The 27,698-nt window shown below is 52.6% G+C and overlaps 2 protein-coding genes across 3 annotated transcripts; both read left to right on the top strand.

Annotated features, from left to right (window-relative positions):
• The first annotated feature begins 441 nt into the window (after positions 1 to 441).
• Positions 442 to 13,066, top strand: PRPS1 (phosphoribosyl pyrophosphate synthetase 1). Of its 2 annotated transcripts, XM_059482765.1 has the most exons (8): positions 442 to 456; positions 989 to 1,204; positions 3,402 to 3,585; positions 3,929 to 4,027; positions 5,672 to 5,796; positions 7,495 to 7,668; positions 8,541 to 8,700; positions 8,935 to 10,991. In XM_059482765.1, exons 1-8 carry the CDS (start codon positions 449 to 451, stop codon positions 9,025 to 9,027), a joined length of 1,059 nt encoding a protein of 352 aa, XP_059338748.1. In that variant the 5' UTR covers positions 442 to 448; the 3' UTR covers positions 9,028 to 10,991. The 2 variants fall into 2 exon arrangements, with proteins under 2 accessions (XP_059338748.1, XP_059338749.1); XM_059482766.1 differs by lacking the exons at positions 442 to 456; positions 8,935 to 10,991 and adding an exon at positions 11,004 to 13,066 and having other exon boundaries at positions 941 to 1,204.
• Positions 13,067 to 17,294: 4,228 nt separating this feature from the next.
• Positions 17,295 to 18,763, top strand: LOC132080216 (thymosin beta-15A homolog). Its single transcript, XM_059483243.1, has 3 exons — positions 17,295 to 17,438; positions 17,756 to 17,860; positions 18,262 to 18,763. The coding sequence occupies exons 2-3, from the start codon at positions 17,761 to 17,763 to the stop codon at positions 18,297 to 18,299; spliced, it is 138 nt and encodes a 45-aa protein (XP_059339226.1). The 5' UTR covers positions 17,295 to 17,438; positions 17,756 to 17,760; the 3' UTR covers positions 18,300 to 18,763.
• The last annotated feature ends 8,935 nt before the right edge of the window (positions 18,764 to 27,698 follow it).

The following is a 27,698-nucleotide window of genomic DNA, read 5'->3' as shown; positions in this document are numbered from 1 at the left end:
ATAATGCAGTCACATACAGATAATTCACAGAAGACTGATTTGGTGTTAGTCTACAGTTAGTTACGTATATAATTATATATATTATTAAGATAGATAAGATATAGACAGACACATATATGTATCTATCTTATATATCTATATGTGTATATATATATATATATAAATATATAATTTGATATGGAATTGACTACAAAATCCCGACTATAAACATAAAAGCCCCTCAGGAATTAATCAGCCGCCAGGCGGGCTGCAGCCCTGACCCAAATCAGAGCAGCCCTTGAAGGGCAGGGCCGGCACCCTGTCGCGGGGCTCGGCGGTGCCGCAGCGGGCCCGGTGCCACCCGGTGTCAGCCGGTACCGCCTCACACGCGGCCCGCCGGGTGACGCCAGCTCCGCGCAGCGCCGCGCAGGGCGGCGGGGACGGACGCGGCGGGCGCGGGCAGGCCGGCATGCTGAGGTAACGGTGGCGGCGGCGCGGCGGGGCCCGGCTGGCGGCGGAGGGGCGGCGGTGGCGGAGCGGGGGCGGCGGTGGCGGCGCCGTGAGGCGGCAGCGGGGCCGTGGCCCGGAGCCTTCCCCCGGCGCGGGGGGCGCCATCATGGCCGCCGGGGGGCGGCTGCAGCGGCGCGGACACGTGGGGCACGGCCGGCCGCGCGCTCGGCTCGCCGCCGCTCTGGCCAATCGCAGCGCAGGTAACCACATAGCGACCAATCGTAGGCCTCCTCTTGATCTAGGCCCCGCCCCCAGCTGGGGGCCGCGCGCGCCTCTCCTCGCCCTCAAGGGGAAGGGGACGGGACAAGCCACGCCCACTACTGCCGCGCTTGTTAGCGGAACCCCGCCCCCTTCTGCGGCACAGCCAATAGAAAGCGATTGGGGGCGTGTCCTCGAGGCGGAGAGGCTATAAAGGGTGGGCGCGGTAGGCGGGAAAGGGTAAGATGGCGGCGTAGAGGCGACTGGTGTGACCTGTACCTACCGTGCCGCGTCCTCGCAGGAGGCGGGCGGGTCCCCGCGCGGCAGCCGCGGGCGCTGCGTGGCGGAGCGACGAGGAGGGAGAGAAAAAGGGCGCCAGTGCCGCAGCCGCCGCCATGCCCAACATCAAGATCTTCAGCGGTAGCTCGCACCAGGACCTGTCCCAGAAGATCGCCGACCGCCTGGGCCTGGAGCTGGGCAAGGTGGTCACCAAGAAGTTCAGCAACCAGGAGACATGGTGAGGCGGGGCGGGGCGCGGCCGCACTACAGCTCCCGGCAGGCCGCGCGGCGCTGCGGCGCTGGGTACCGCGGGGCCTGCGCGCGGGGAATGATGGGGGTTGTAGTTCGGGGGCCGTGTGGATGGGCCCGGCTGCGGAGCTCGGAGACCTCCCCGGAGCGCTCCCGCCGGGCCCCTGCTGCCCCGGAGCCCTCGGGTGCCTCGCTGCCGTCCCCCCGGGCACAGCCGGCTCTCGGTGCAGGACGAGGCCGGGCCGCGGTGCGCCCCGGGAACCATGTGCGGGCCGGGCCATGCCTCCAGCGGCCCCCGCCTCACGGTGCGGGCCCCACGCGGGCTCTCCCCCCGCCGCCTTTGGGGTTCCCACCGCTGCCTTTGGGGCTCCCTCAGCACCCGGGGCCGCGCGGGGCTCCTCACCTTGCAGGGTTTGTGTGCCCTGGCCACTGTGGCAGTGTTGGAGCGGTGCAATTCGCCACCCCGACCTTGCCCCCTCCACCCCGAAGCCGCGAGCTGATGGGACTGCACATCTCGGAGTTACACCTACACTGATCAGGCTTTTCATACTTAAATCTAAACTCTGATGACTTGAGGCTTGATAATTTTGTGTTTAGCATGTAGCTGGTACCTTAAAACTTCGCTGAGGAGCTTCAGAGTCTTAGAAAGTATTGCTGGAATTCTTAAGGAGAGAGAGGAGGCTCACACCTCCGTGCATCCCACGGTGCATTTGCAGTCACGCAGTCTGTTTCCCTCCAGCTTTGAAACCTAATGTTCGCCTTGGTTTATGTAGCTGTGCTTTAAAAATCTTGCTGCCATCCCACGTAAAGCTAAAAAGGAGGTTTAAACTTGTTCAGAGCTCCTTAAGCTTGCTTTAGAGAATACCCTAACCCTGTATAAACCAAGAGTATAATATAAAGAACCTTGATTGCTCCAACCCACTCCTTCTGGAAGTAGATTTTTTTTTCCCCAAAAAATCCATGCTGTACATGTGACATACAGTATTATGGTTCTCTTGCCATGGATATCGATTGTGAAAGCTCAGAGGTAGTACAGAGAGTTGTAGAGGAGTTATGAAAAGTTCTGTTTGATTTACAGCCCTTGCACTGTTCTCATTGTTCTTTATTAACTGCTCTTACCCATTTAGCTGGCTGGCCAGCAGGTTCCCATGTCAGCAGGTAATGTGACTTGAAGACTTAGAAAATCTTATTTACCCCAATAAACTGACAGCAGGTGCTTTCCCAGAAGAGTAAGACTTTCAACAGAATAATTCATAGACTTTTTTGTACAATAAATATCTTAAATCACCCCAATATTGCAGATGACACTTTGTTGCTAACTGCTGATAATCAGCCAGTTGCCCAGCAGAGTTCTCATTGACAGAAACTCTCCTCAAGAGATGGATGCATCCTGCAAGTTAGGGGCAGTAAAGATGACAGCAGCTCACTGATGGATATTGAGCAGTAAGATAAAAATAGATAACAGTCATCAAAAAAAGTTAGAAGAAGAGATCAGGAAGGTCAGATAAGGAAGTATTAGAATTAGAGCTCTACCCTGAGGGGCTCTGTAACTGAAGTGGTTTCTTTCCCACTCTTTGTGGTGCAGGTGTCTCCATACGTGCACTGGAGCTGGCATTTTGCTGCTGGCAAACAGGACCTTTGGCTTGTGTTCAGGCCCTTCATCAGCAGGGATTAGTGTGCACTGCATCCAGGAGAAAATTAACCCCAGAAGCCTTTCCAGAGTGAAAGGCTGGAGTGCTTCTCTGCTGGAGCCCTGGATGGCTGTTATGAGTCTCAATCTGATAATTGGCTGCAGGGTTGCTCTGGTGGCAGCTTGACCCCACTCTGGCTGGTGGCTGGCCAGGGCCCTTGCTCCTTTGTGCCCTGCTGCTTTTAGAGGTGGCTGTGCTTGTGATTGCAGGGGAACAAGGCCTGCTCTGGGGTGTTTACATGCTCAGCTTGTGTTGAGATCAAGAGTACAGGCTGAGTGCTTTTAGCTTTACTGGCTAGACCATTAAATCTGATGAGTGAGTGCTGTAAAATAGCCACTGAGCAAATAAACAGCAGTGTTGCTGTTAACAGCCTTGATTACATGGCACTGTCACCCTCAGAACCTCGGGGATGCAGGGCCTTGGTTGCTCTGCAGGCACAGGTAATGGCTGGGCTTTAATTCGTGTTTGGCTCCAACTCTCTTGTGATGTTTGCAGCGTGGAAATAGGCGAGAGTGTTCGAGGGGAGGATGTCTACATTGTGCAGAGTGGCTGTGGGGAAATCAATGACAATCTGATGGAGCTCCTCATCATGATAAATGCCTGCAAGATTGCCTCAGCCAGCAGAGTCACAGCTGTCATCCCCTGCTTCCCTTACGCCCGGCAGGACAAAAAGGACAAGGTAAGGGATGTGGGGAAGGTTTCTGCAGGGAACTTAAAGGCACACCTTGAAAGTCCTGGCTGCTGGAGAGGATTTAAATAAAGTTTTGTCACCTCCTTTGAATATCCAACCTCTCTTCAGTTTGTTAAACTTTGAGACATTAGACTGCAAAATGATCTTCTCGTAAAGATCTAGTTCTTCTTGAAAATATACTGAAGTCTAATCACTAGCTGATGAGAAGATGCAATGTTAATGAGTGCTGCTTTTAGTAACTGCTTGTGAATCACTGCCTGGAAGCAGAAGGCTGACATCTTGATGAAGGAGTTGAACTTGTCTTGTACTGTCTTTTTTTCTCCTGTACCAGAGTCGAGCTCCAATCTCTGCCAAGCTGGTTGCAAACATGCTGTCTGTGGCAGGAGCAGATCACATCATCACCATGGACCTGCATGCATCTCAGATTCAGGTAGGAGCAAAAATCAGGAAGGGGCTTGACCTGTTCCAGTCTGAGCCTCTTGGCTGCTTTGCAAGCTTTCCAGTCATCTGCTTTTTGGAGATAGTGCACTGATCAAGAGTTGGGAATTTGGGACTGGATGGGGAGGTGCATAGCAGGTTAACCTGTAAATGAAAGTACAGTTGTTCTTCATCAGACTGAATTGTGTAAATGAGCTAGTAAAGGATTACTACAGCTTTGTTGCTACACAGTGACACTTTGTTCTTCACTAGACCTTGGAGGAATGTGACATGGAGAGTGTCTTTAAATTCTGAGCAGTATTTCTGATACTTAGTGTGTTGTCTTGGAGAGGTGAGCAGTTAGTTCTGCCCTCAGGTGGCCTGGCACAGCTGCATTTGTGGGTTTGGTTGAGCAGGATGGTGATCTGATAGCCTGCCTCTGGCAAAGATGGGCAATCCCATTTGTATCCATTCAGTGCCACCCTCCCACACAGGCTGGCCTTGGTTTTCTCCCAAGCTTGTAATGAATTGAAAATCATTCATAGCCTTTGTTGGCTTAGGAACAAAATATCTCACAGAGCAACTAAAGTCTTGATTGGGCTGTGCAAGAAAGCTGGCCGGAGTATTTGCCAGGGAGAGGAGAGGCTGCAAGCTCAGTTTGATTTTGTTTTTCTCTACCTTGAGCAAGTACTCAAGACCAAGAAACCAACTCAGTGCAGCTGAGAGGGGTGTGGCAGAGGGAAGGATGTCTGTTGAATTGCTGCACAGGGTAAGGGAGCTACTGCCTGCTGAAGCAAGTGGGCTGGCTGTTGTTTTAACGCTTGGAAGTGCAGTCATTCACACTTCAGTATGATTTGCCCAGAAATACTGTCTCAGATGAGAAAAATCTGTAGGGGCACAGCTGAGAAGGCTCTCAGAGCATGAAATAACTGAGCCCAAGGGGGTCCCTCTTCCTACAGGGCTTGGAATTGGTGTGGCTGAAAGGGCTGACCTTGCACCAGCAGCAGGGATGGGATTTAATAGGATCATTTGTGCACATGTGCTTCCAGCAGCTGGCTGGTTTCAGCCTGGTTCCTGGAGCTGCTGTGTTGCTGAGCACAGAAGGAATGATGGGGAGAAGGGTCTGTTACCCTGTACCTTGAAGCATTCCTCAGGAGTAGCTGTCTGTTTACTCCAGGGTTAAATTCTGGCATTTGGTGACCTATGAGATTTGGAGAAGTCTGCAGGGTCACTGTAAAGTTAGGAACCAGCTGCATTACTTTAAAGACAGATGTTACTCAAGCCTGTTTTGTAGATGTGAACAGTTTGGGTAATGAGCTTTAAGGACTGACTGTAAACAGGCAGCCAGCTGTTCTGGAAATGAGTGCATTTGCTGCAGGCTTTCTGCAGCCCCCAGGACAGAACTAGTTTCATTTAGTGGGGGTGTTAAATATAAAGTGTTCTTTATGCTGCTGAACTATTTCTGGCTCTTGAAGACTTCTTCCATTACTATTCTGTGTATCCCAAAGACTACTGCCCTTACATCAAGGGAAGTAAAAAGGAAAGCTGAAAGCTGTGGAAAGGTGATGATTGCATGCCTGATGATACAGAAGGCTTCCTACAACTGTTTCTGGAATGGGGCTTTCAGCTTCATCTGTTCCTGTTGTCTTCCTTGTAGGGTTTTTTTGACATCCCTGTTGATAATTTATATGCTGAGCCTGCTGTACTGAAATGGATCAAAGAGAATATTCCAGAGTGGAAGAACTGCACCATTGTTTCACCAGATGCTGGTGGAGCCAAGAGGTGAGCTGTCAGACAGGTAGCTTGAGATGCTGCTTCTGTGTCTGCTTCAATTCCTAAGAATACTTGTGACTATTTTTAAAACATGTTCCTTCTTTCAGTGTGCCTTTTCTCAGGCAGTCTGGGAGAGCTGGTGAAGAGTGGTCAGATATTCTTCCTAGAGAATGTTTAGAAGGTTTCTTGGGCTACATGGAGCATTTAATAGCTTCTGCATAGGTAGCAATTGCACAAGAGCTACCTCCCTTGGAGTAAACCAATTTGCACAAGGGTGTTTATGCCAACTGAAGGAGGAAATAGTGTAGCCTACACCCCTATGCCAAGGCAAGCTTACTGCTGATGATTAATGATACATTTTTATCCAGGCTGCTTTCTTTGCAGAATTAAACTTAGTCTCTTGAGGTATTTTCTTACTTTATTACCTTGGATTTGAATATGTAGCTGTGATTTAAGCCTGCTGCCTCTCTTCATCTTCCCTGAGAACAAGGAAGATAGAGAGTTCCTTTCCAAAAAGCAGCAGCATATGCCATAGCACATTTCTATTTTGATAGCCTTACAATCTCCCATCTCCTTGCAGACAAACATGCCTGTTTGTGGGCAGCCCAGAATGTTCTCAGAGGCTTTTTGGGAGAAACTAGGCTGTTCCTTGGTGCTTCTGTCTGAGGGCTACATGTGAACAGTAAAGGGACACAGATGTATTCTTTAATCCAGGGCTGTCACACCAAAGTGTTGGTGGGTGCTGATGTCATTCACATGCCTCAGAATGTCTGAAGTGATGTGTTACAGACAGCCAAGAGACACAGTGGAGGTCACTGCTTGTCTTCTGTAGCTCTGCTGTGGTCCATGGATTGGGCAAGACCTCATGTACATTCAGCTATTTCTGTAGCTTGTTGCATAACACAGTATATGAAGTGCCAAACCAGCCAGATATAATCTGACTCTTGAAAAAATCTGCTCAAAAGCCTCTTATTCTGAAATGTGTCTGTCTTGGCTGGTGCAGTATTTTATGGAGATAGGCAAAGCCAAATACTTCAGTTTAGTTTAACAGTCTTGTGTAAGACCACCAGGATGATAACTCTGATCTAGTGGGGCTAAGAGTCTACTTACCTCAAGTGAAGAGTTTCTTGGGAGCATGTGTGTTTTACTTCTTCCCCTTTTAAACTTTACTGTTCATCAGTATCAATATATAAAGTTAAGATCCCTCTAGCAAGGTTGCTCTGCAGTCCCTTTAATGGAAGTAAATGTGAGGTGGTGTATTTGAATTTCCTGGATGTGTAATCCTGCCACAATCTGTGCCAATGCTTGTGTGCATGACGACTGATTGCTTACAGGAGTGACAGTAAAGCCCTGTCATAGCTCAATTTAAGCCTTTCCAATGTAGTGTTACAGAGATGACAACTTTCCAAGTGTTTGGATTGCTTCAAGTTTGCTGACCTTGCTGGTTAAGGTTTGTTTTCAGCTTAAATGCAAATTAGTTTACAGTGGTCATGATGAAAGATGAGCTCTGTTTGCAGTCACTGAGAGAGATTAGATCAGAGGTTGCAGTTTAACTGCTCGAAGGGAAACTGAGGGGGCAGAGTGCCTTCTATTAATTGCTTGGGAGCCGTAGCAGATGTGGTGACAGCTCCTCTTAGTGCAGTGTGTTTGATACTGAAGGAGCTGCAGTGTGAGTTAAGAGCTGTTTGGGACCTGCTCTCTCCTCAGAGTGACCTCCATTGCAGACCGGCTGAACGTGGACTTTGCCCTCATCCACAAGGAGCGCAAGAAGGCCAACGAGGTGGATCGCATGGTGCTGGTGGGGGACGTCAAGGACAGAGTGGCCATCCTGGTGGATGACATGGCAGACACGTGTGGCACCATCTGCCACGCTGCAGACAAGTGAGTGGGGCTGCCTGCTGCCCTCCTAATCAGGAGCCTGCTCTTGGAAACACCATGTCATGGGCTAAGCAGTTTGTTTGCATGACGAGTTTCACAAGGCTCGTGCAGTTTCTTCATTATTTGTGTAGTACAAAATAAGGAAAAAAAACACAGTAAGAGTTCTTGCAGTAGGCTCATGCAGTTTCTTGATTATTCGTGTCATACAAAATAAGAAAAAAAAACCCAGTACAAGTTCTTGCAGCCAGGGTCATGCAGTTTCTTGATTATTCATGTCATACAAAATAAGGAAAACAACCCGGTAAAAGTTCTTGCAGTGGGAATAGGTAGAAGACCATAGTGTCTCTTTTTTTCCCTGCATTGAAAATGGACCATCACTGACCATGCCAGGTAAAACTAAGTGTTGTTGTCTGGTCCATCAGCTGCTTTTGTATTAGAAATAAGCTCTTCAAACTTTGATATCATTCATGCCTTTACACTACAAGCAGCAACATATTAACTGTAAAATATAGTATTAAAAATTAGCACAGTATTTCATACTGTATTAAATACAGTATTAAAGTATTAACACAGTATTAAATATCTGCTACCTTGTGTAAGCAAAAATTACAGAAGGTCGTTTGTATGATCTGTTCCAAATATTCCAGAGCTAAGAACAAAGGGGTTTTTTCAGTGTGTGCTTTGCCTGTAGTGGATTTCATGCTACTTGTAAAACTGTTTTTTCCCCCCAAGTCAGTAGAGTGGGGGAATCAAAGGTGTAACCTGTTCCTAGCACATGGGGCTGTCTCCAGTCATGCTTGCCATGTGCCCTGCACTAATGTCAACTTAATACTTGCTGAGAATTACTCATCCTTGTCCTTTACTCCCCCTTGCAGGCTTGTGTCAGCTGGAGCCACCAAAGTTTATGCCATCTTAACTCATGGGATCTTTTCTGGGCCAGCAATTTCCCGCATCAACAATGCCTGTTTTGAGGCAGTTGTAGTCACAAACACAATACCCCAGGAGGACAAGATGAAGCAGTGCCCTAAAATCCAGGTGAGCATCTATTTTCTGCCACTCCTGGGGGGTGGTAGCCTTGTCTGTTCACCTGTTGGGGGTGAAAATCCCACAATACTGTGTAGTGCTGACAGTGGTTCTGTTGGTACTGTCATTAGTATTGCCTTGTTGTCTTGGCCCTATTGCTGTGGGGTAACAGTCATGTTACACTGATATAAAGCAGCTTCTATTGCAGCTCATCTCAAACAGTTCATGAAGGATCTTTTTTTTCAGGGCTTGTTTTACCTAGATCAGGTGTCTGATTTAATGGGGCCACGATGTAGGCAAGTAGTTGGATGTGTGCCCTCTGGAGGGGTGATGTGCTGATGTGCAGTGCTGAAACAGAGGTAGACAGGAGCTTCTGATGTTGGTGCTGACAGCTTTGTTGTGTGTCTGTCACTTTATGCCCAGCCTCTGCCATCCATATGAAAACTAAAAGCTGATAATGAGCCCCAGAATCTGCTGTTCAGCCAGTTCTCAATCCATTCATCCAGTGTACACTTCTGAGTTTTGCCTGTGAGGATTTCATGACAAGGCAATGTCAGCAGCCTTGCTGAAGTTGACAATATCCACTGTTCTCACCCATCCAGGCAGTTGCTTCCTCATAGGTGATCGGGTTGGTGAAGCTTGATTTGCCTTGGTGAATCCATGCTGACTGTTCCTGATCATGTTCTTGTCACCCATGTGCACAGAGAAGGCCTCCAGAATGAAGTGCTCTGTCACCTGCCCAGGGATTGATGTGAGGCTGTGACTGGCAGTAGTTCTGGGTTGTATTTGCTTTCTCCCAGTCCTCAGGCACCTCTGCTGATCTGCAGGAGCTTTCAGAGCTGATGATGAGTGCCTGGCTGTGATGTCTCCCAGCTCTCTCAGTACTCAGGAATGTGTCCCATCAGGGCCCATGGACTTGTGGATATCAAGTCTGCCCAAGTGTCCTCTAACCCACTCCTCCCTAAGGAAGAGTCTTCCAACATTCCCTTACTCAGGTCTGCTGCTTGTCAGTGCAGACTGATGCAAAGATGGTGCTCACTAACTGCCCTCTGTGCATCCTCTGCCACCAGGGTCCCCCTTCCCTTTAGGAACAGGCCCATGTTATTCTTAGGTTTTTCCAAATACATCAATAGCAAAAGGAAAACATTCTTCTTGTCCCTCATGTCCTTTGCTAGATTGAATTCCAGAAGGGCCTTGGCTTCACAGCACCAATATTTAGGACACAAGCATGTGGAGAAGTTCTGGCACTGCTCACTCTCAGCCAGTGCTCTGGTGTGGGTGTAGAGGCTTCCCCACTGCTGGGCTGCTGGTGAGAGAGCAGCTGAACTGGTTGAAGCTGCAGTCATTTTTAAGCTGCTTTTGGAAATATGTTATAAGCTGATTGCTAGCTGCTGTTGGGTTGCATTTCTTTCAGCACTAACTTCTGAATGATACTCCTGCAGCCTCTAAAACATTTTCTGGTGCTTCACCTTGTTTTCAGGCTCCACACAGCAGCTGGTGTAGGCAGAATGTTAAACTGGCAACCTCTGTGTAAGTAGCTGCAGCCAAAGATTGCAGTGGAGCAGTTTTCCAGGCTCTCCTTTAATACCTCACATTTACACACTGGTGTCTGATGTTGAGGAGCACAGAGCTAAAGGATTTGTCACAAGTCTCAGGCTTTACTCTGCAGCTTGTTCATTTTTTCTTCCCTTCAGAGACAAACTATCTAGAAGATTAAAAAAATATTAAATACAATTTTCACTTGGTTTCCTCAATGCACCATGAATATAGGGATTTTTACTAGACTACATATATTGAAATGCTTTAGCTGTGGGGATTCAGAGCTGGGATTTGGCTGAGACTCAGCTTTCCCTCCTGCTACCTTTCTGACCCCACCAGATGGAGCCAGCACAGCGCCCAGGAGCTGAGCTGCAGCACAGCAGCTTCATCTCTCAGACTGCTGGCAGCAGTGGTAAAACCTCTTGGCTAAAGGGAAGTGATTTCATCTTGATTTAGACTGCCCTAACTTCTCTGCACAAGGTGAATAAGAGAGTCCTGTGGTAAACAGATTGAGTCTAGGGAGTCTGAGCAAAGCAAGGCAACAGTAGAGTGTAACTCTGACAGAATAACTGGAATATTTGTAGTGCTATTTGTGGGGTATCTTCAGGCTTAGATGTAATTAAATCCTAATCCTGTGTAGAAGTACTTTATCTACATCTGGCATGTTCAAATGTGGGTGATGAGTTTATTCTTTAGATTGTCCCTGACTTCCCAGCAGCTCTTTCAGGCTCGATGCCTTTTCTCAATGGCACTGATGCATCTTCCTTCCCTTGCAGGTGATTGACATCTCCATGATCCTTGCAGAGGCCATCAGGAGGACTCATAATGGGGAATCTGTTTCCTACCTATTCAGCCATGTCCCTTTATAACAACAGATGTCAGCTGCTGCTTGTATGGCTTTTTTTTTTTTAAACCAAAAGTTGTTCAGCTTGTTGTAAAGTTCAGTAGAAGACTCTGCTTATTCCAGTGCAGTTCTCCACATCTCCTGCTTAAGTCAGGCTTACTGGCTCTGTTCCCAACACTGGGAGGCTGGAGGGGGAAAGCTCATCTTTGTAACAGCCAACTCCACCAGCACCTCTGTGCATGGAGCTGATCAGTAGCACTGACTCAATTCTGCAGGTCTGTGGAGAGCAGGACTGACACATGGCTAATTGCCACAATTATTTTGAGGGGGGGAGGGAGAGGGTTTGTCTGTGGGCAGGGTTAGATGATCTGGCATGTGCATCCTAAATTGTTTGGGAAGTAGAGCTCCCTAGGACATGTTGATCTGGATCTACAGCAAGAGCCCAAGAGACTGCTGGCTGTCTTACCACTCTGTACCTGACACTTGGAGAGTGCTGGGGAAGGCTTGTGTCTTGGCCAAGCTTGACCCTTGTGAAGCCCTGGGAGACACCATGGGAGTGGTTCTGCTACAGCTTCCTCCCATAAAAGGAGATCAGTGTAGCTTGCAAACTTGAATTTCTCTTAATTGTTGATGAAATTAAATGCCCTTTAGTGCACTACACAGCAAAGTGAGGGTGAGAGCAGAGTCTGTGCAGTGCTGTGCCAGCTTAGTGGGGAAGGTGCATCCTGGACATGTGCTCTTTTCCAAAAGCTCTGACGTAGAGAACTTGTGTTGGTTGTGTGCTTTGGTTTCTAGTGCAGGCTAAAACCAGCTTCTCAATTTCACAGCTTCCTGTTAGCCTTGCTAGCTAACTAGAGCACTGCTGCCATGTGCTGCAGCTGCACCTTGACCTGCTGTGCAACCCCCAACTCTTTTTTTTACCAGTACAGTAGTAAACAGAGCCTCTGTCCAACAGCAGCAAGGTTGTTGCATCTAGCAAGTGCCTGCTCAGATGCTGGGGTGACCTGAAACACAATAGCTTTGTGTCCAGCTGGCTCAGCCTCTCACTCAATGCCTGTTACAGTCCTGTTAGCCTGGAAGTTACTGACTCATTGTCCTGCTCACTGTCTGCCTTTCCTTGAATGCCTTGCTTTTTGCAAAATACCTTAGAAGCCAAGGAGCACTGCAGGCTGCAGGACAACAGAACCTGAAGGAGCCCTTAGAGTGGCTCTGATGCTTCCCAGGAGTGTTCATGGCAATGGGTTGAAGAGGCTGGTGATACATAATACTGGGAGAACTGCAGATTTAACACCAACCTGACAGGCCACAAAGTGCCTGAAAGAAAAATACCAAAACTAGAGCTGGCTGAGGCTCTTGGATGTAATAAGTATCATCTGAAACTTGAATACTTTGAAAATGTACCAGACAATCGTAAGGTAAACTGCTAAGTCTCTCTTGAACTCTTACGGTTTATAGACCAAACTGTTTTATTCTGGTTTTCTTTTGTTTTGGTTTTTTGTTTTTTTTAATAAGCACTCCTTTTTTTATTTGTTTTTGAGCTGGAGGAAGGGAAAAAGGGAAAAGAAGGAACTTGAAATTACTTTCTACAGTAACCAGCATGGCTTTGAGAGGCTGGGGGCTGGGGTATAAGTGGAACTAACTGAAAGATGTGGTTAAAATCTAGGGAAGTACTTCTTTAGTTGTGCCTTTTACTGAAGACTTCTCTCCCTTCCTAAACTCCTGTCCTGTGGCAACATTAACACTTCTATTAGTGTAGAGCTTTTCTTTTTGTATAAGAATTGGTGTTTGTCTGGAAACTGTGCATCTCTTGCTTCTTTGCTTTGCATCCTGCACTGAGCTCTCCTGAGAGTCTGTGATCCCACCTCCTGTATGGGAGCCCCTGCTGCTGCTCTGAGAGCCAGAGGCCAGGACATCAGAGCAGTGCTGGGAGGATTTTCAGCAGCATTTGTGTTTAAAGTTAAGACCTGATGAAGGAATTAAACTTTTATTTAAAAACCACGGCCTCTGCCTGTAAATACTTCTAAATATCTTAAGTGACATGAATCTTCTGAGTTGGGTCATTTTAAAGGTAGATCATCAAGTACTTTTATTTAGAAGGGACCTTGGAAGGTCATCTGGTTTAACCCTTGTGCTTGTGACCAGCTGTGAGGTTCAGCTTGGCTCTGCTCACATTGCATGGAAGGAAAAGCATGGGACCAAGCACTGAGTAATTCCTTTTGTCCATCTTTGATTTCATGGACTTAATTGTTAGAGGTGGCAGTGCAGCTTCTCTAGTACTGTTCAATTATGTATCTGAGCAGATTTGTTCACGTCGTGTTCAGGTAGGGGAAGCCTGAATATTTTAACAAGTACAAATGAAGAATTTGTAAGTGTCTTGCACAAAGCTGATGATCAGAGACAGTAGGATTATGTCCTGAGGAGCACTTGTTCTGACTAAACCCTGATCCTTTCTCATTGTGTGTTGCAGATGGGGAAGTAGGAAGTCAGAAGGATGAGATGGCAGGTCTGGAGAAAGGTCCTTGGCATTACAAATCGACCTCCAGACCTAGACTGAACATGACCATGGCCTCAGACAGGCATTTGCTGAGGATCACAATTGTCCATCTGTTAAAATGTCTTGCAGTACTGGCCAGTGAATAAGCGCAAAAAATGGGGTTTTTTTTCCCCCAAATAGCAGGGTAGGTGCTGTGAGTCTTGTCAGGATTATGTAGCAGATTTCACCTTCACCTTTGAAAAAAGCAGAACAGAGTTTTACAGCCATTTCTATACAGGAGACCATTGCTATTAGTATATAATGTTTTCTTATTACTTTAGTAAAACCAGAGATTTGAGTTGGGAGAGGGCATAGACAATGTGCTGTATGACATTGTAGCTCTTACAAAGGATGTAAGATACCTCCTTGGGAGAGTTCTCATACCTGTGTAAAGTTACACTGCTCTGAAGCCTTCCAATCAGAAGGGATGGAGACTTCACCAAAGTCTGAAGGTGAGCTGTGGGGTGTCTTAGGCTTTCCTCACAGCTGTCTGAGTTACTCCTGTACAAAACAAGTTATTTCCCAGGAGAAAATCTCAACTGAGTCATTTGCTGTGCTCATGCAGTTGAAGGTGTGGAGGAGCAGGGTAGGGCTCCAGCATCTCCCTCTGCCACAGGCACAGCCAGAGTGTGGCTGCAGCTGTGAGGATGCTGGAATTGGTCTGGTGGCTATCTCATGTCTGCTGCCTGCTGTTAATTCACCAGAACAAGGAACACATCAATCACTAGTCCTGTATCAGCCTCACCCAACTGACCAGGTACCTGAAACTAATGCACACTGTGGGAGCTGAGCTTGCCAGGTGTGCCCTGCGGCTAGCAGGATGTGTCCACTGTTAAAACCACAATGAGACACACCTCAAATAATTTGCTGGCACCTCCCTCCTGTCTTACTGATACAAGGAGGTCTCCTGGAGCTGGTGTTTCTGTGATCTAAAGAAAGGAGCACCTTGTCTTGCTGCTGTTGGGCAAGGGGAAAATGGTGTTAGCAAGCCCTTTTGTGAACTGCAGCAATATCCACAGGAGGAATGAGCCCTCCTGTGAGACACAACAGCCGCAGTCTGCTGCTGCCTTCCTCAGTGTGTGCTCCTGCCCTGATGGATGTGAAGGGTTGTGGCAGGAGGCTGGGGTGAAAATGGGAGAAAGTGCTGTCACCCTGTGGAGTGGCTCAGCCTGGCAGCTGTCACGGTGGTGCCCTGCAGGCAGACGGGGCAGGAGGCTGAGAAAAACCTCTGATCAGAGCAAACCTGCCTCCTTCCAGTACAGGAGAATAAGGCATTCCTGGAAATGGCTCTCGGGGAGGCTCTATCAGCCTGGCAGCCTTGTTCTGTGCAAGATTTAAAACCCATCTAAAATGGCTGGCAGTCGGTCTGTGCTATTTCAGGTCAGGGCTGTTTTTGCTTTCTCCCTATCTGTTGATGTCTCAGTTCTTTTGTTATAAATTATTGAAAGCAGAAATGCCAAAAGACGTAAGAAAGAAGCTGGTTGTGCTGTTATGGGAGGCTTTGCTAATTTGCTGTGGAAAAGCTCTTGCTGGGATATAAGCTCCTTTCTTGTTCTTTGTGCAAGATGGGTTTTAGCAGCTCCCCAGCAGCAGCCCCACCTCCCCCTGCTGGCAGTGCTCAGGCTTGGCTTTAAAGCTGCTCTGGCCGTGGTTTGTACGAGCGTGGTGGTGCCTGTGTGGCTTGAGGAAGGGGGAGCTCCCCTTGCCCTGCCTGCGTGGCCACCGTGGTGGCTTTGTGCCCAGACAAAGACCCGGGGCTTCCAAAGTACTGCAGCATCGGGAGATGTAGCACATTGTCCAGGGGCTGTGCCTTGCCAGTGCTGGGTGCAGCTGATGTGCTGGGGGGATGGTGAGCAGGTTTTTGTGTGCAGCTGCTGCTGGTGAGGGGCTGTGCACAGGCAGGGTGGGGTTCAGGTTCGTTTGCACTCGCTGCCTGCCAGGGACAAAAGCTACGTCAGACTGCAGCATCCACAAAGGAGAAGCATGTGGAGAACAGGCAAGCAAAGGGGGAAGCTGAGGGGAAGGTGAGCACGGCCAGAGAGTAAACACATGGTAAAACACTCGTCTGACTATTTGCATGAAGGCAAAATGAATTGCCTGCGTTCATTTTGATACTGAATGGATGTTTTGGCTCTCGCTGGCTGTGCAGGAAAGATGAGCCTTTTCTCACTGGGGCTGGGCTGTGTGATGCAGGCTCTGCAGGGTGGGTTTGAAGGATGCTCATGAAGGCAGCCCTTCCTGGGATTGCAGCTCCAAATCTGGCCCTGCCTGGGGCTGCACCGCCAAATCAGAGCAGCCTGGCCTGGAGCTGTGCCTGCAGCCTCTCCCTCCCCCCAGCACAGGAACGGGAGGCTGCTTCTCATCCAGACTCCTCTTGGAGGAGCAACCTGGCCTTAGATCTTGGCCTTTGCCTTTTCAGCGTTTGCCAGCTCTTGGTTCTTGTTGAGTTCAGAGCCCACATTGTGGCAGGAGCGAGAAGGTGCCTCGGGGTTTGCGGCACAGGGCCACCTCCGGCCGTGACCTGCTGTCGCTGGATAGCACCGCTCCCTGCTGCCAAGAAGGCAGTCGGTCTTGCTAAAGAACACAAAGCAAGTGTTCCCTCCGGATTGCTGGGGATTTTCTCTGCAAAATCTCCAATAAGCCCTGAGCAAAACCCAGAGGTTGGCAGGCCAGGAGGAGGTGGAGGTGAGAGCTGCTGCAGCACAGCTGCTACCCCTTGGTGCTCAGTAATAGGTTCCTGTTCGCCATGGCACCAAGATCTCTGCAGAAAGGTTTTGCAAGCCTCATCTGCAGTCAGGATACTCCTTCTTTTGCCTCCTCCCTTTCCCCTCATTCCCTTCAGCAGCTACAGGACCTTCCTGGCCCTCTACCCCCTCTCTATCCTGGAGGCCAGCATGCAAGTGCCCCCCAGACTGCCACTGTCCTTCCTGCTGGGATCAGATGGGCTGCCTGCACTGTCCCTTGGCTTTTACCACCAAAGGTGTTTCTTCCACTTGCACACCAGCCCATGTGCACAGTTTGGGCTGCTCCCCAGCCTTGCTGCAGCCAAGCAAGAGCTTGTGAGTATGGTCAGCTTCTTGTCCACCCATGCTGCTTTTTTAGTGACCAGCCCTCCCCAGGAAGTGCTGTGGCCAGTGTAGATGTGAGCTGGGCAGTGGCCAAGCATCTCTCACAGGTGTGAGAACAGGGTGCTGGCTTTAGCCCAAGGCTTGCTTTATTCAAGCTCTGCTTCAGCAGTGGGAGCATCCCTGGACACACACATGGGCCACACCTGCCTCCCTTGCTGTGGGGCACCTGCTTCTGGTGAGGGGGGTTGAGGCTGGGACAGTGGCTGTGGAGCCATCTGGTCACAAAGGGACCAGCCTGCTGCCCCTCACCTGGCACCCAGGTGCGTGTGCGCACAGGAGGGGCAGTGGGAGCCATGCCCGTGTGGGGTGCAGCAGGAGCTGTGTCCGCGCGTGCGGGGTCTGTGTGCCGCCTGTCCGTGTGTGCTGTGAGGGTGTGTGGCCCCTGTCCCCGGTGAGCCCCCGTTCGGCGTCTCCTCTCTCTCTGTCCCCTCCCCGCCCGGCTCCCTCAGGCCCCTCACGCTCGGTCCCGCTCGCGCCCCCGTCGCGCGGCACGGCGGGAGCGGCCGCCCCCTGGCGGGCCACGCGCTTCCCGGCGGGCGGGCAGCCAATGGGCGCGCGGGCTGGGCGGCGGCCGGGGTATAAAAGGCTCCGCCCCGCGCGTCGCGCGCTCCAGACTCACCTGGACGTGCAGGGAGCGGGATCGGGCTCGGCACCGGCACCAACTGCACATCGCATCCGCTGCGCACCGCGCCGTACAGCGCCGCAGGTACGGGCCGGGCCGCGCAGGGGGGCCCCGCGCAGCGCTGCTGCCAGCAGGGACTCGCCGAGGTGCACCGGGGCGGGGGCTGCGGGCGCGGCGGGTCCCGGGGGGCCATGGCTGCCTGCTGCGGGGAGGGCTCCCCGGCGTGTGCGGGCACCGGGGGCCGCCCCGCTCGGCTGCCCGGGCCCGGCAAGCGGCGCGGTGCCCGGGGCGGCGGCGCGCCCCGCCCTGCGCTATTGTCCGCGGCGGGGGCCGGGGGGGGCCGGGGCCGCCTTTTGTCTGCCCGTCCCCATCCTCGGCTGACTGCGGCGGGGGTCTCGCAGGCAAAATGTGCGACAAACCAGACCTGTCGGAGGTGGAGAAATTCGACAAGAAGAAGCTGAAGAAAACCAACACGGAGGAGAAGAACACGCTGCCCTCCAAGGAGAGTGAGTGCGGGGGCTGGCGGGGCAGAGCCCTTGGGGCCGCTCTCACCGCCGGGGGACAGGGGCGGTTCGGGGCGGCGGGGCTCCGGCCCGGGGAAAGCCGCGGGCAGAGGTGTGTGCAGCCCGGGACAGCGGGCACGGACATTCGGGGAGGGCTGTGGTGCCAAACTGATCCCTCGGGGCATCGCTTTGCTGCGGACAGACGCAGACAGGTGCCCGACGAGCTGCCACGCACACGTGTGGCTTGTCATCTTCTAAACTGACTGTTCAGCCACCCCACTTGGGATCAAACCACAAAACTGGCCATCAGAGCCTGAGTGAATCCTCTGAAACCTTCTCCAGTTCGTGCTTTCACAAAAAAAAAAAAAAGCACAAGATACTAATGGGCCTCTATTCTCTTGCAGCCATTGAGCAGGAGAAGGAATGTGTGAAGTCTTCCTAGAGAGAGATTGCCTGGCAGGAAGAGCGACTACTCAATTATTTTGCTTTGAAATGAATCATGTGGGTTTTTTTAAATTTACATCACGTACATGTATAGAAAACAGCTGTATCACCTAACACACTGTCCCACTTTGCTGGCAGCTTTGGCAGGTGGGGGGGACAAAACGTGGTCCTCTCAGTCCATCAGTAGCCTGACCTGATGCCATCTCTGCTGCTTCAGCTGCCTCCTGTGACAGCACTGATGTTGCTCTGATGCTGTGGGGAGATGAGCAAGGGCTGTGGAGGCTTCTGGGCATGGACCCCTTTTGCCTGGTGGAGTGGGGAACCTTTCTGGCCTCACCTCCAGCCTGGGTCTGTCTTGCATATTCTTCACTGACAGTGTTCTGTAGCCTCACTCACAGTTTTTTGTCTTCCTTGGGGAAAAAATGAGAAGTTTATTATAAAATAAAAAATTGTAATGATCTACCTATGGCTCATGGCTTCTTTTCTGACAAAGGTTCTGGCTGTAGCGTGGCTTGCCCTGTGGAGGGTGGGGAGGTGTGCCTGGTGCTGCAGCAGTGCTGGAGGGTCAGTGTTGCTCAGAGGGCGATGTGGGATGGTTCCCTGCAGGGTGAATCCAGTTTGGTGTTTGGGGATCTGTTCCTGGGGAACTGGGAGTGTTGCTGGCATGATTATGGCCACTGTGCTCCACCACCATTGTGGTTTCTTGGCGCATCTAAAAGCAGAGGCTAACCTGGGTCTCGCTGCCCATGTGAGGGCTGAGCCTTTTGCCTTGGAAAACTTGGTGTCCCCTGCCTAAAACCTTGTGGAGCTGGGCTGGTGCCTTGTCAGCAGGGCTGGGGATGCTGGCAGTGGTGATTCTAGCCTGGGTCCTGCTGGTGTGGTGGCCAGGCCAGCTCTGCCTACCCAAATCTTGGAGCACCGTTTTCCCATCACTGCATGGCACTGCCCTTCTGTTCCCCTTGAGCCAACCTCCACCCCTACCCTTGACTGCAGGTGGTTTTTGCAGCCCTGTAGGGTTGGGTTTGAATGCAGTAAATCCCTTGGGTACTCTGATCCCAGCCCTGCCTTGCAGGTGTGGAGATCCCTGGGTCCTGCAGTTGGCTGCCAGCACAGTGTGGGTGAGCTCTGACAGTGCCTCCAGGTTTATGCTGAGCCTTCCTGGCTACTGCCAGGGCTTCCTCACCTCCACCTGGCCTGCAGGGTCACTGAACACACCAGCCCACTTACAGAGGAGTGGAGGCAGACTAGCCAAAACTTGCCAGCTGACAGCTTTGGTCAGTGTTCCTCACGAGCCTGGTCAGCTGGGGACAAACACGGGGCTGTTGTGCCTGTCTGGACACGGTGCCTATCTATGTGCCTCCACCCACACTGCCTGCCAAGGACTGCAAATAACACTGCCTCTGTGGGGTTGCCACTGCCTCACCCCTTAAAAAGCAGAATTGAAAGAGCTGCAGGTTAAGAGTTTGGTGTTTGTGTGCTGTCAGGGCCGCGTGTGGGGTTTTCCATGGGGTGAGGGCAGAGGCCAGCAATGCAGAGGCCCAGCTGGGGCTGCTGCTCTGTTGGGCTGAGCACTGGGAAGGGTGGCTGTGCCCCTTCAGCACCCTGATGTCCCCAGGACAGACCCCTATCCTGGACATGGGAATGTTTTCCCAGTGCCAACAGCCAGGGTGGTTTGTCAGGGTGACAATGTGTCCCTGCTCAGGGGTGGTTTTTCTTATGGAGCAGAGGCAGGCAGGTAAAGCCAGCCTGAACCCTTTCCCCATCCCTGAGAGCCAGAGGCTGAGTTGAACCAAGTGAAGCTTTTGGGACAGAAACACAGTGTCAGGGCTGATCTCCCCTGCTCGGTTCTGCTTTTGGGGATAGGGGGGTCTCTGGGTGCCCAGAGCACCTTGGCTACTCTGACACCGCCCCATGCCTCTCCCTGTGACATGCTGCAACGGGCCCCTCTGCGGGCATGGAAAAGCACCAGGGCACTTATCTCTCCCTGAGTCACATGGACGTCTGCAAGGCCACGGCAGGAGTGTCCCCTCCCTGGCACTGCTGTGCTTACAATAACTTCCCCCTCAGCCTGTGCTGGGCACACAGGCAGCAGAGCCTGCCAGGGGTGCTGGGCACCCCAGTCCCACAGAACCAGCTGGTTTGGCAGCCAGGGCCAGGGCTGTGGGTTGCTGCATGTGGCAGGGTGGCTGGTGCCAGGAGCTGGCAGTGCTCCAGCATTGACCCCGAGTCTGTGCAAGTGGCCATGGCACCCCCTGCATCCTGGGGAGCCATAGAGGTGTTGATGCATCTGTGTTTGGGTTGCTTTTTCATTGCAGCCATCCCCAGCATGTAGCAATACAGATTCAGACATGGGGCTGTGCCCCAAGGAAGTCACCCCAGCCTGGACCCAGGGACATCAGCTGGAGCTGGGAGCAGCTCCCCAGCAAACACATCCCTGTGTGTCTTATGGCCAATGTCCTGTGGTCACCTGAAGTGAGGGCAGTCCAGGCACTTTTCCCAACCACACTCCTGCCAGAATGGTGCACAGAACACATTGCCTAAATGCCCTGTGCTCAAGACTGAGGGTAAAGAGTTACCTATTTGGCTAACCAGTGTCCAAAATGTCCCTGTTGCCAGCAAAGCGTGAGCCAGGAAGGGGAGAACCATTACAGAGAAGCCTTTTACATCATCACTTTCCCTCCCTATCCCAGACCTTCACCTTTTCACCCTGGCACACATGGGCCCACAGCTGCCAGTGCTGTGGGAGGCCAGGACACCTGCCAGACTGATGTCCCCTAGAAATGTGGTGGCTTGAGCGGCATGGACTGCCCCAGCAGGCACCCACACACAGAGGGTGACATTCCAGGAGCTGGGCCTTCCTGGCAGGGCTCTGTGACCCTTCCCTTGCTGGCACCAGGTGAGTTCCTCGTGTCAGCCCCTCTTGGCAATGCCAGGAGAATATAATCCATGCCTCTCTCCCATCTGGGGCCCATCCTGCTGCTTTGGGGCGGTTTCCTCCCACGCTCCATGAGATGCAGAGGAGGGAGGAGAAGGCTGAGTCACCATCAGGAGGAATTCGGGCAAATACCTGGTGACCAGCAGCATGAGGTGAATTCAGATCAGGGCTTGTGGCTGAGTGTCTGTCCCTGCCACTGCTGCATCCTCTCTGACTCCAACAGGAGAGGATTTGGCCCAACACACACATGTGGAGGATCACAGCCCCATCTCTGGCAGGAGGTGCCTGAGTCAGCCTGTGCATTGCCCTGTACTGGGCTGCCCTGTGCCCCACAGCTCCCTGCCAGTCTGTGGCACCTTCCTGATGTCCCACAGCACCACACTGGTTTGTGGCACAACTCACCCAGGGCAAGGGAGGCTCCTGCACTCTGGCAGCCAGGGTTTTTTCCCTTTGTCACTCGCCGTCTGGCAGTTCCCAGAACTGCAGCAGAAAGTGGTGAGAGCCAAGATCAGTCAGTGATCAAAGCCTAAGGCAGCTCCTGGATGGCAGGAAATTGCCAACCTCAACTTGAACTGCAAATGGGCCGAGCAAACCTCCTTTAAGATATGTGTTTGGGACCAGAGCAAACAGGATAAGGTGAAACCAGGCTGCACAGACCGGTGAATGCTGAAGCTCCCCAAGGGGTGGATCCTGCCCACCCCCACCTCCCTGTTCCCTGCATGCCTGAGGAAAACGTGTCACCATCTCTGTGACACTTGGGTTGGCCTTTTCCTGCCAGGTCTCTGCTGCCTGCACAGACACATTGCCAAGTACAGAGCTCAAACCACCCCATGGTGGCTGAGGTTGAGAGGGGAACAAGGGGCAGCAAGCATGAGCTGCCAGGGGAAACCTCTGCTGGGAGTTCTTGGGGAGGATCTGTTCATGGAGATAGTTAAAGAGGAAGCACATGGCTGTAAAAGAGGAAGGCAGAAAAGAGGGAGCAATAGTGGGGAAATGAAAGTGTTGTATGGGCTAGTGACCACAGTCCTTTGGCAAAGGAGAGTAGGCTACCATGGTGTGTGAGAGTTGTGTGTGATGGGGCCACTTGGTGACATGGGAAGGATGGACAGACAAGCTGTCCCTATCCTGTGGTGGGGAGGAGCACTGTGCTGAAGAACTCTCATGGCCATGGGGAGGGAAAGCCACTGCCCCTTTGCACCCACACAGCGAGCCAGAAACCCTTGGACACCTGTGCTGGCAAACTGGCCTGTGGGCTGCACGCACTCAGCACAACCCAGCACCTTCCCCGGCAGTGCAGAAGTTATTGCTGCTCTTGAAATAATGCCCTGGAGGTCAGGTTTACCAGCAGGAGCTTACTCATCCCCTGCCACGGAGGGCTCAGCACGAGCAGTGATGAACCGGGAGCACGCAGAGCTTCCTGCTCAGGGCCAGGCTGCTGCCAGCCCAGCACAAAGCCGGGGGTCACCAGCCCGCGCTGTCCCGCATGTGCCGGGGCTGGGGCGGCCCGAGGCGCAGGTGGCAGCAGCCGGGCTGCGTGCCTCGCCCGGGCGACAGGCGCTGCTGGCGCCGGGGCTGCCGAGCCCTTCGGGGGCTGCCAGCCCGCTCCTGCCCGCGGCCGGAGCTCGGTGCTCGCTGCCGGCCCCCCCGGCCGCATTCTGCAGATTCCCGCGGCCGGAGGGGCCGTGCCGGGCTGCGGCAGCATGTGCTCCTGCGGGAACGCGGCTCCGGCCGCTGCGACACCGCCCGCACTTGCGCCCGAGCCGGGCAGCTGACGGAGCAGAGGAGCGCTTTATTTTAGGAAGCAGCTGGCTCACACAGGAGACATTGTTTATCATCTTTCTCCCCTCTGGTGTTTTATTACAAAGGATTATGGCATGAAAAGCCATTTTGTTCCACTGTTCGCAATGCATAGCCCCCTCTCCGTGATTTATTCCTCTCAACAGCCAACAGCTGGGGTATGGCATCCCAGGAAGTGGAGGAGGAAATAAGGTGGGGGCTCAAAGCCATGGCAGTGATGGCAGCAGGGATGCACTCAATGCCCAAGTCATGGCACAGCTGGCAGGAGTTTGCCGGGGTGCCTGAGATTGCTCATACACCTTCATGATGTGAGGGGTGGAAAAACAAAATCAAAGCCTTTCCACCGTGGGTAAGGAAATGTCACCTCACTCTGTCTGGCCAGGGCAGAGATCAGTGTCGTCTGTCAAAGCCTGTGTGCCCCACAGGCACACAGTGCTGGTGGCATTCCTGTGGTTCCACAGCCCCAAACCTGCCTGGATGAACCTGCATGGGATTCTCCTGCTGCCCAGGGGGAACCTGGGGCCAGGCTGAGCACAGCATGGTGCAGGTACGAGCTCAGCACGTGGGTGGGGTGCAGGGTACAAACTGAGGATCAGTTTGGGAATATGATCCGTGTGCACTCTCCCCAGAATCACCTCCAGCAGGGCAGAGGCACCTCCAGAGCCACAGCAGGAGCAGCTTCTCTCCATCCCTTTGTCCAGGCACTTTCCTTGCCAAACGACAGCCAGGATACCCCCTGTTCCCCTCCTCTGCCCCTGCTGCCGTGTGCCTTTCCTGTGGATCCCAGAGCAGAGTCCGTGGCAGCACAGGCTGAACTCCCCCCTGCCCAGCCTGGCAGACTCCTCTGTAGTTTTCCAGGAACCAGCTCCGGAGCCATGGGCAGCAGATATGCATGTTGCAACAGATGCCTTGTGCTGTTTGCCAAAGGCCCATCCTGTCTGTGCACCTATATCAGGGTAGAACTATGTCTGCTGCTGCCTCCCATGGTGATACCTGCCCTGCCACCCTGTCATCTAACATGTCCCTAAAAACCAGCCAAGGGGTTCTTGGGAAGGGCAGGGGATGGGCGGGGAGGTGAGGGCAGTGGTGCGTGGCTCAGCCAGTGCCAGGCCTGCGGTTGCACTGAAGCTGGGACAAGCCCCTGCCTGCAGTGTTGTGTCTGAGGCAGCTCTGCAGCCCAGGCATGTCCCCCTCCCTGCTGCCTCAGACCAGCTCACAAAAACAAGACAGGTCACTTTTTTAGGGCAGGTTGGGTAGAGGGGGTGAATGATGCCTCTCCCCCAGCTTTGCTCCACCTATGGAGCTCCTTCCTGGGGAGATAAATGGATGACGGGGTACCTGGCAACTTGCTCAGGGCAAATGGGGGTGGCCAAGGCTAGGGCTGACAGGACTGCTCCGGGGGTTCCTGTGCTGGAAATTGTTTCAGAGCAATGCCACAGGCTGGAGCTGCTGCTGGGCACACGCCTTGGAGAAGCAGCTGCAGAGCCGTGCACCGGGGCTGCAACAAAAGCAGAGGCCCAAGCCCCAGCTGCAGCACGGGACGTGTGAGGAATTAATCGAGGCATGAGCTGGCAGCATTGTGTGACCACGGGCTGGCAGGGGGTCCAAGCTGGATCAGGGCTCCTCACTTTGGCACCAGCTTCCCGTTGTTCACCCTAACTCCCAGAGCTGGCAGTGAGAGCCAAGCAGCCACACATGTGCTGCAGCCCCTCTGGGCAGGGATGCAGCTGAGCCAGGGGAGTAAAACCTCTCATGCTGAAGGAGCCCTGTGCCCTGCAGAGTCCCTGCCCCAGTGCAACCCCCTGGTAGTGCTCACCCAGTGCAGCCCCCTGGTACTGCTCACCCAGCACATGGCTCCTGGGCCATGTCCCCATCTCCAGACAAATCCCCTGGTGCTCAGAACCCACAGGTGAGGTCCCCGCCTGGCCATAGGGCCAGGGCAGTGCTGCTCTCAGCAGGCTCCCACCAGCACAAGGTCATGCCCAGATAAGCCCATTCCTTAACTTGTGCTAAGTGTGCTTTAGCCATAGTAGTTACTAAGTAGGCAGCTCCTGTTGGGCCACAGTGTTTGTAGGCTGCACTTCTTATCTCTTTACTTTGCTGGGCTTTGGGAACATGTTAGTACAAACCATGGCTCTGTGTTTTGCTGTGGCACTGATGGCCTTGCTCGGCTGGGGGAGCTGCCTTGTGGAGAGGATCAGGGAATACATCTCCCTCTCCTTACCCAGGGCTGATGTGGGTGGTTTTGCTGTGCAGGCTCAAGAGGTCCCTGTTCACCCTTACATGGGCTGTTTAAAACTACTAATCAACAACTGGGAGTTTGTGGCAGCAATTTACAGTCTCTGCAGGTAGCTCCTCTCAAGTGTGAGGGTAAGATATCTATCCAGGGAAGACCTTGTGAACTACTCAGGAAAGTGCACCAGCACAGGTGAAGGCATCCAGCACCTGAGAGAATTAAGTAATGCTGGAGGTCATCTACAGTGATCTAGACAATGATGATGTCTTCAGAAATCCAGAGGCTGTTCAGTGCACACATGCTGTGTGGAAGAAGGTGATTCAGAGTGTCCCAGTGTCATTCTGGCAGCTTGGCAGCAATGTATTATCCAGATATGAAAACACCTTATTGGCTCCAAAACTTTGATGAAGTATCTGTCCCTCCTCGTGCCTATAAGCCAGTGCTTGGCTGTCAGGGGCATCCCAAGAAGTCAGTCCCCTCCTGCCCTGCTCAGAGGGAGAGTGAGTCCCAGATGCATGTGCTGTACTCTGTCTCCTCTTGCCTGAGCAGGGGAGGACAAGAGGCAGTGGGATGGTGAACCCAGCTTAAAGCAGAAAGCCCATATATGAGATGTGATAGGGAAGAGAGCTGTTAAGAGGAGGAAATCCCAAGAAGGCTGCCAATATAATTGCTGTAGAGGAACAAGAAGGCAACTGTCTTTCAGAGTAACCACTATGAGTGCTTAAGCCCTACTTCCCTGAAAGCAGCTGGACATCACCTGCTGATGGGAAGTAGGGAATAAATCCTTTGCTTTCCTTAGCTTCTGCATGCAGCCTTAGCTTTATTAATCTGCCTTTATCTTGACCCACAAGTTCTTTTCCATCCTACTTTCTCCCTGCCCTATCTGCTGAGGAAGGGAGTGCTAGAGCAGCTTGGTGGGTAACTGGTGTCCACCACAGATGCCAAACCGGTTGTTATCCAGCTCAGCAAGACAACCAGACTGCACCGCCGCTGGGAGCCAAATCAGACCGGGCACATCCGTGCTCAGGTAGGCAAGTGACTCCACCAGCTGCCAGCACCCACAGATTACCCTGGAGGTACAGGGGAGCCCCTCAAGCATGAGCACGGTCAGCTGGGGTCACTGGCCATGTGGCATCTTTGGCTGAGCTGCAGGGATGTGCTGCCCCCCCCTAAAGCCTGCAGGCAGCTTCCCCTGAGGATTAGGTGTCTGCCAGGTCTGACAGGGGTGGTGCAGGAAGGCAGAGCATGGCACAGTGCTGCAGCAGAGCACCACGCCTCTGCTGCCTTGGCTGTGGCACCATCTGCCGTGGTGGCTCTTTCTTGTTCGGGATCAGGGCTCACCCCTTATATGCTAAATCAGATCCCTGATCAATAAATACTGGCAAACAGGACTGAATGGCTGCCAGGCAAAGGGAACTGGGCAGGGACAAGTGTGCCCTGCTCAGAGGCTCACTCCAGCAATGCATGGTCCTGACAGAGCTGGCATGGGCATCTGGACTGGTTTGGAGGGGTCTCCCAGTGGGTGGTGCAGGCTGCATCTCTCACTGATACCAGCAGCATCCTGCACTTCTGCCCTGGAGCTGCTGTGGAGTGCTGTGCACACTCCTGGAGCTCCCACATTTTCCCCAGGCTGCCCTGGTCCCCTACTGCCGACAGCCTCGACCTTGGGCCCTTGTGCTGCCCTCCCCCTCCTCACCCCCCTAGGCTTTCCTTGTTTCCCATCTCTTCTGACAGATCACTGAGGCCAGTATTAATATAATCCCTGGCTTAATTTAAATCCTCCTCCCATCTCATTCTTTCCCGCAGGGAGAACAGAATGGATGCCCTTTTGTGGCACCCACTCAGTCCTGGAGCTGATGCAGGATCCAGATGGCCATAAGCCCTGGATGTCCATAGCAGGGAAGAGGTCCCTGCTCTTCCCCTCTGGAGAAGGTGTCCAAGGCATGTTTCAGCCCCAGTGAGATGTGTCCCCCAGTTCCAAAGGTGTGTCTCGTTAAGCACCAGGCACTATTAAGAAGAAGAGTGGATGATGCCAACCACAGGGGAACACACAAGTGGCTGCTGCTCCCCAAGACCCCTCTGCAGCCACCTGGGGGTCTGGTTTCCCTCTCCCTCTGCTCTCACTGTCTGGGCGAGGCTGGCCACAATTTTCCCTTTCAATGTAATGTTTTGTACTAGCTGTTCTTCCCCAGAAACCTCCTTAAAGACATTCTCATTCCTGGTCATGTGGGGTATCATGAGGGTGGGGGAGTCTTGCTCTTTCGGGCAGCTGTCACTGAAGTGACAAAGTGGGGACAGGGGGACTGAGAGGAGTGACAGGGGCAGGCAGTGAGGGGGCACAGGTGGGACTGTGAGGGGAGTGACAGGGAAGGGCAGTGAGGGGCTGCGGTGCGACATGTGGGACTGTGAGGGGACAGGAGATCGGGGAG

This window comes from Ammospiza nelsoni, chromosome 15 (genome assembly GCF_027579445.1).
Source record: "Ammospiza nelsoni isolate bAmmNel1 chromosome 15, bAmmNel1.pri, whole genome shotgun sequence".
NCBI classification, from domain to species: Eukaryota; Metazoa; Chordata; class Aves; order Passeriformes; family Passerellidae; genus Ammospiza; species Ammospiza nelsoni.
The sequence above is the reverse complement of the archived record's forward strand: the minus strand, read 5'-3'. Positions and strand labels throughout refer to the sequence as shown.